The 8,125-nt window shown below is 38.8% G+C and overlaps 1 protein-coding gene across 1 annotated transcript in view; it reads left to right on the forward strand.

Moving 5' to 3' along the window:
- Positions 1 to 7,623, forward strand: part of LOC131746450 (spindle and kinetochore-associated protein 2-like) — a 30,431-nt gene extending 22,808 nt beyond the window's left edge. The window contains exons 2-3 of the mRNA XM_059047806.2: positions 2,609 to 2,785; positions 7,156 to 7,623. Of these exons, the coding sequence (XP_058903789.1) occupies positions 2,609 to 2,785; positions 7,156 to 7,224 (246 nt within the window). The 3' untranslated portion in view covers positions 7,225 to 7,623. The remainder of the gene's footprint in view (positions 1 to 2,608; positions 2,786 to 7,155) is intronic.
- The last annotated feature ends 502 nt before the right edge of the window (positions 7,624 to 8,125 follow it).

An 8,125-nucleotide genomic window follows, 5' to 3' on the forward strand; every position in this document is an offset into this window, starting at 1 on the left:
CTTTGCCCATATCAAACATAAGAAAACATAAGTTTTCTTAACTTTTTTATGGTGTCTCTTTTGTCCTTTTCCTGCTTCTACTCTTCATGCTATAGGTCTTGATCACTGTCTTCAGAGTTATTTCAACAGTCTTCAAGTTAGATTTTCTGTTCTTATTCATTCCTGTTAGAATCATCTTTATTTATCAATCTCCAAAGAAGAGGGGAGTACAGAGCCATGAACTGAGCCTCTGACTATAGCCATGAGGTAGGGTCCACGAAGGAGATACTTGAAGAGTGGGAAGATAACCAAGATAGTATAGTTTTATGGAAATCACGAGTTCATTTTAAGAAGATTAGAATACGAAAGAAATAAGGAGAGGCAAAAAGAGGGATATCAAAATTATAGAGCAAGTCTGACTTTTTGATTGTTTAAAATAATTTGGCATAGGACTGTGGTCTATGGGGTCTTCTGTTATTATTATTATTATTATCTATTTATTTTTGGCTGCTTTGGGTCTGCTCTGCTGTGCGCAGAGCTTTCTCTAGTTGCGGCGAGCAGGGGCTACTCTTGGTTGTGGTGCGTAGGCTTCTCATTGCTGTGGCTTCTCTTGTTGTGAGGCACAGGCTCTAGGGACATGGGCTTCAGTAGTTGCAGCACACAGGCTCAGTAGTTGTGGCTCACAGACTCTACAGCGCAGGCTCAGTAGTTGTGGCGCACAGGCTTAGTTGCTCCGCAGCATGTGGGATCTTCCCGGACAAGGTCTTGAACCCGTGTCCCCTGCATTGGCAGGCGGATTCTTAACCACTGTGCACCAGGGAAGTCCGAGGGCCATTTATTATTAAAAGGCCTAGGAAGTGTATTATTATAGGACCTAGAAGGTTGGTGACAAATGGAGTAAGAAAAATGAAATTGGTTTTCAATCGCAACAGTCAAGAGAAGAGTTAATTTTCCCCTCAGTATAGGGAAAAATCTATATATATTTGAGGTCTGTATAGAGGGAGATGTGGAAAGGTTATTGAAATATAGGAAATTTAAGGTTCTGGAGGATATGGGGAGGACACAACAATAATAGTGGTAGTGGGACTTCCCTGGTGGCACAGTGGTTGAGAATCCGCCTGCCAATGCAGGGTACACAGGTTCAAGCCCTTGTCCGGGAAGATCCCACACGCTGCGGAGCAACTAGGCGCATGCGCCACAATTACTGAGCCTGCGCTCTAGAGCCCCAGAGCCACAACTACTGAGCCCGCGTGCTGCAACTACTGAAGCCCGTGCCCCTACAGCCCGTGCCTCGCAACAAGAGAAGCCACGGCAATGAGAAGTCTGTGCACCGCAACCAAGAGTACCCCCGCTTGCTGCAACTAGAGAAAGCTCACGCACAGCAAAGAAGACCAAATGCAGCCAAAAATTAATAAATAAAATAAACAAATTTATTTAAAAAATAGTGGTAGTGTTAGGGGCTAAGTAAGGATCAGAATGTCCATAGTGTTTTCATTTTCAATAAAAAGGCAGGAGTAGAAACTCTTAGATGGTTTCTGTCTTGTCAGTAAAGTAGTTAGGGTGAGGTCTTTTGCCAAGAAGGGGTGGATGGGAACGAGGGAGTAGAGAAAGTTTGGAATAGCTAGTATTGGAGGGTTTGCTAAGAAACCACCAGGGAATGAAAAGAATAACCAAGTGGCAGAAAGCACCCGGTTGAAATGTCTTTTATGGAATAGTGGTTATTTATATTCCAAAATGAATTTGAAAAACATGTAATTTATAAATACAGTTGCTTGAGTTGGCATGCATTTTGTATAGTGAGGTCAGTGGGTTGGTGCTCATACATACTTTAGCCCCATGACAGTATATTTAAGAATTTCAGGACTTCCCTGGTGGCGCAGTAGTTAAGAATCTGCCTGCCAGTCCAGGGGACACGGGTTCGAGCCCTGGTCCGGGAAGATCCCACATGCCACAGAGCAAATAAGCCCATGCGCCACAACTACTGAGCCTACACTCTAGAGACCGTGAGCCACAACTACTGAGCCAGCGCGCCTAGAGCCCGTGCTCTGCAACAAGAGAAGCCACACAATGAGAAACCGGCTCACAGCAATGAAGAGTAGCCCCACTCTCTGCAACTAGAGAAAGCATGTGTGCAGCAACGAAGACCCAATGCAGCCAAAAATAAATTAATTAATTAAAAAAGAATTTCAAGTTGTGGTTTCAAGTTGTCTTAGTCAACAAATCAAAATAGTTCCTTAAATCACCTTCTGTATAATAACATTTAGAATTGTATTTTAGAAGTATGGTGTAATTAATTATTGTGAGCTATACATCAAATATTACGTATCTAATGTGACCTTATTTGCTGTTTAATATTGCTGGTGTGTGTGTGTGTGTGTGTGTGTGCGCGCGCGCGCGTGCAGGGGAGGGGTTATTTCTGTGCCTAGGTTTTAAATTCCTTGAGAATAGGATGTAGGTCTTATACTTCTCTCCTTTTTCCTTCCTCCCATCCTCTGTCCCACAGTTGCATAATTAAATACAGTGTTCTATTAAATGGATGGTAGAATGTGCTGTATATATTTTAATTCTTAAAAGAAGCTTAATTTTTCCTGTCCAGGTTTAATATATATTAATTTTTTTCCTGATGTAGAAAAATCCTGTTACACTCTTAAAGGAATTGTCAGCAATAAAGTCTCGATATCAAACTTTGCATGCACGCTTTAAACCAGTTGCTGTCGAGCATAAAGAGACTAAGAGCCGCATTTGTGCTACTTTCAATAAGACTATGACCTTGATACAAGAACTACAAAAGCAAACAGACTTGAAGGTAATGCTTTCAATTGACCAGTTGGATTTGTAGAATTTTAATTCTGAATTTCTCTTTGAAAGGTAAATCCCCAGTAACTCTCATTTTGAAATTCAGCAGTTGGAACTGTTGATAGAAATGAGATTTTCCTGATTCCCTGAAGTATAATAGCTCTCATCTTCTTTATTTTATAAATTTAATTTATTTTTGGCTGTGTTGGGTCTTCTTTGCTGCACGCGGGCTTTCTCTAGTTGTGGCGAGCGGTGCTACTCTTCGTTGTGCTGTGCAGCCTTCTTATTGCGGTGGCTTCTCTTGTTGTGGAGCACGGGCTCTAGGCACGTGGGCTTAATTGCTCCGCAGCATGTGGGATCTTCCCGGACCAGGGATCGAACCCATGTCCCCTGCATTGGCAGGTGGATTCTTAACCACTGTGCCACCAGGGAAGTCTCCCTCCTTTTATTTTAAAATGAGCAGGTGGACTTAACACGGTTAATGAAGAGGTATGCTGTCTTGGATTATGTAGCCATGGCAAAAGAGAACTCTTCCTAATACTTATTAAATCTACCAGTTCTGCTGGTTCCTGTAAGAACTAGTGAGACTGAGAAATCTACAAAGCATCTATACCAGTGACTTTTTTTTAGTTCTCCTTTTCTACCTTTGGGTTGGTGGGCTTGGGTAAGCCTGACCTTCATCCTCTTCCTCCATCTGCACCCCCTTCTCATTTACTGTAAGAATCTCATTTAGTGTAATCCTCTATCACTGATGTGTAAAACTCTTTAGATATGTTGGAGTAGGAAAATAATATGAACTGCTAACCTAGGCACTAAGATCTTGAACAGCCAGTTGAAGAGTTGGTCACATTTTCATTTACAATGCAAAGGTGAGGGCTTTTGAAAGAAAAGATAGTCTAATGTAGATGGAATCATAGAGTTGAATTTAATTATCTGGACAAAAGATGTCCAATAGGTTTTAATTTCTGGTGCTAACTCCAATCGGTTAACTGGTAATACCTGCTTAGAATGCTGTATTAAGGAGCTGTGTCTGAGCATGGCAAAAAAAGCTATCTGTTGTGGCACGCTGCTAGGGGCAGCATACATGGTATATTTATTTGCCAAGTTTGAACTAAATTATGGCTTAAGCGACTTGAATTATAGGCTTGTAGCAAGAGTAGATCTCAAAGGTTGATTATCCAGGTTAATTTGATCAAGAATTCTTTATGTTACCAATGGAGGAAAAGAGAACAGTGCCTGGGTAAAAATCGTAAAATGACACCTTAAATGTATGTGTTATGTCATGGAGAAATGAATAGTGGAAGAGGGGAGGGCAGTTAAAAAGGGCACAGAGGGAATAGGGAGCAGGAATTTAAACAGTATGGGTGGCATCACCTGCTAATAAATAAAATGCAAAAAAGATGTAATAATCTTTATAAATAAAATCGAGTCACATATTCTTCATTGTACATGTGATCAGAGCCTGACAACAGAAGCACATATACTTGTTCTAAGGAAACAAATCTTGAAGAGAGACTAAGAGTAGTTCTGGATGTATATATCAACATATATGTATAGAAATCCATGAATTTATTGAAGCACAATAAATTTGGGTGAGTAAAGAGAAAAATGATTTTTTGAATATTTACTAAAAATTGTCTCCGTTAGATACAATAAATAGATGGCATATTTCTGAGATTAAAAAAGTGGTACAGGGCTTCCCTGGTGGCGCAGTGGTTGAGAGTCCGCCTGCTGATGCAGGGGACACGGGTTCGTGGCCGGGGCCGGGAAGATCCCACGTGCCGCGGAGCGGCTGGGCCCGTGAGCCATGGCCGCTGAGCCTGCGCGTCCGGAGCCTGTGCTCCGCAACAGGAGAGGCCGCAACAGTGAGAGGCCCGCGTACCAAAAAAAAGAAAAAAAAAAAGTGGTACAGAAAAGTAGTTATGATAGTGATAGGGGATGTCAAATCATTTAAATATCTATAAAAGTCTTCATTTAGTTAAAAGTACTACCTGAAATGAGGAATAATTATATCAAAGGTAGGAAGCTAAGGGTTTTTACTTTGGATCAGATGATGACAAATAAGGAGAAATGACTGAAAGGCAGGTTATAAACCTTGGAAAAGGAGATCATATTTTAGAATCAATGATAGCCAAGTTGGGAAATGTTGCATATAGTGGGTCTTGTACCCACTAGTTTAAAAATGAGAAAGTAGTAGAAAGTTAAGAGAAAATTTTTATGATCAAAATGTGGAAGAAAAGGGAATGGCATCTATACAGAGTTATATAACCAAAAATAGTCCTATGAGCCCAGAGTGTAAAGGACGTGTAAAGGATTTTCAAGTATAAAAAGAGGTATATTAGACATACGGTCAGAACTGTGAGAATAGTTAAAGCCAAAGGCTAGATTGAGCTTAGGATTCTGAAAACTTCTAAACCAAAAGGGCTTTTAAAATTATTTTGGGAACATGAAGAACAAGAAAGGGATCTCTACTTAGGGCAAATGGTCCTTTGTTCATAAACAACAGAAAGCAAACAAAGTAAAATGGTTCAGTTATTATCTTGCTGTGATTTTTTATCAAGTTGAGTGGTTTTTCATTTGGAAGGATAGAAAATGTATATTTGAATTGATAATACTTAAACTTGAATTGGTAATATTAAAAAATAAATAGGGAGATAAGAACAGAAAAGGAGGTGGAAGAAAGGGAATACATATTAATTTCCTGATCTTTTTAGTTGCTGTTAAGACACTGAGGTTTAAATATAGTTAATTGTAAAGGTGACCATCAAAAGAAAAAAAAAGGACTAAACTTGTTCCAAATAGAAAATAGCAAAACAACCCCTCCCAAACAAAAGTATAGCAATAAATAGAAAATTAACAAGGCATTAAAGATAGAATGTATGGTATTCCATAAATGCTCTGAAACATTTGTATTAAAGAAGAAAAATTTCTACACATTTTAGACTAGTTAACTCCTGGAAAAACTCTTTGAAGTTTTATTTTATAAACAGATGATCTGAAATCTCTTGAATTTCAGAGATCAAGATGAGAAACATGGATTCATGGAGAACAAAGTCTTGTCAGAATAATGCCATTTCCTGTTTTTGAGACAGAAGAGGGAAATTCTGTTACTATTTGGGCTGCAGTAAGGCCTATGATTGTTTTTCATTTTATCCATGTGAACATTTTGAGCAAATGTTGACTTGATAAACGAAACCAGGTGGGGTGTCCAATGGCCTCATGTGGCTATATAAATTAAAATTAAAAGTAATTAAATAAAATTAAAAATTCAGTCCTTCATCTACTGATTGGACAGTGCAGATACAGAATATTTCCAGCATCACAGCAAGTTCTATTGGACAGCGTTGCCCTAGAGATTCTGATTCTGTAGGTATGAGGTGTTCCAGATTTGGCAGTCTCTCTAGAGATGACCTATATAGTTAAGCAGATTTGTAACTATTTGAGTGATTCTTCAGGTCCTACCTCCTATTATTTCCTCATTAACCCTATGTTTCAGCTGGCCTGTTTGTTGGTGCTCTGTGAGAGCTCCTTACAACTTGCCTTCGGCTTCTCTTGTTTTCTTTTGTTTGTTTGTTTTTGCGGTACGTGGGCCTCACTGTTATGGCCTCTCCCGTTGCTGAGCACAGACTCCGGACGCGCAGGCTCAGTGGCCATGGCTCACGGGCTCAGCCGCTCCGCGGCATGTGGGATCTAACCGGACCGGGGCACGAACCCGTGTCCCCTGCATCGGCAGGCGGACTCTCAACCACTGCGCCACCAGGGAAGCCCCCTTTATCCATTTTCAAATGTGTCTCTATTACTTGCAGATAAAAGCATCTTAATTATCCTTAAAAGTTTAACCCAAATCTCTACTTATGAAGAAACTTCCAGACTAGTTTTTTTTTTCCCCACTTCTTTTTCAAAGTACTTTTAGAATATGCTGTTCAAATGTGACTTCCTTGGTTCTGTTAAATTACTGTCCTTAAATTGTTTGATTTCTTGGTCTTGTTTCTTCAATTTAATTGCAAGTTCTTTGGAAACTCAAAGTAGCTTGTATATAGATAGCCAATATGTATTTTTTTTGCTTGCCTTCCTAAATTTGTGATTACATACATAGTATGAACTTATGGTAACATTTATTGGTGTAACAAAGTAGAAATTAATTTAGCAGTGTTTAAAGATTTTTTAAATGAGAAAAATTTATTTTATTGAAGTATAGTTGATTTACAATGTGTTAATTTCTGCTCTTCAGCATAGTGATTCAGTTATATACATTCTTTTTCATAGTCTTTTCCATTATGATTTATCACAGGATATTGAATATAGTTCCCTGTGGTATACAGTAGGACCTTGTTGTTTTAAGCATTTTTTGAAATAAATATTTTGTCATTTGTTTTGTAGCTGTTACCACTGACTGAAGAAGAGAAAACTGCGGCAGAGCAATTAAGAGCTCACATGTCAGACTTATGATGAAGAAATGGACTTGCAAAAGGGAACTCTAATGGGGAAGAGATCAATTCCAGAGAGATTTAGGGAGCTGTCTTGTTAGCATTTGATGACTGTGGTGGGGGGATGACAAAGGAGATTTGGCTTGGGTTACGGGATAGTGATGCCTTCCACAGAGAGGGGAATATGAGAAGAAGGGCAGATATTGTACTCATAATGGAAATAAAGAGAGTTAAAAATATATATGCATATACACTTAGTCTTGTAATTTCAGGCAAGTAAGTCTCAACACCATTTTGTATGTTTTTGTATAATCAGGATAACACAGATGTCCTGGCCTACTGTAAAAGAAAATTATGTACTATCAGTCAGTCAAATGTGAATGAACATGCTTTGGAAATTAAAGGATAGAAAAAAAATTTGTATTATGTTATACATATGTATATAATTTTATTATTGAAAATTCTGATTGCAGATGTGGTCACATTATTGGTGGGACTGCTAATGTGTTGACTTAACAGTCTTGCATAAAACCTAATCTAGTAATAAGCTGGCTTTTCTGTGACAGCCTCACTTTTATTTTTGTCCTATTCCTTCTTCCTGCTAATGTTGAGCAGCATGAGCTCTGCTTTCAAACGCTGTTTTAGATTGTCCCTGTTATACTTCAATACTACCTTTGTTCTCCTCTGGTCTATATTACCGTAATTGTTCATTCTACTGTATATGAAAGCTAAGAAACTGAAATGAGAGGATCACTGGCAACCGCTACTTGCCAGTTTGTTTTGTGTGTGTGTGTGCGTGCACGTGTCAACTTCCCTCTATTAAAAAAAAGAAAAAAACTAATGGCAAGTAAATATGAAAGTAAATCATGGTATATCTATACAACAGAGGTCAAGTTACCAGTAAATTATTACTGTTAATGTTC

The sequence above is a fragment of the Kogia breviceps genome, chromosome 19 (assembly GCF_026419965.1).
Source record: "Kogia breviceps isolate mKogBre1 chromosome 19, mKogBre1 haplotype 1, whole genome shotgun sequence".
In the NCBI taxonomy this organism is placed as follows: Eukaryota; Metazoa; Chordata; class Mammalia; order Artiodactyla; family Physeteridae; genus Kogia; species Kogia breviceps.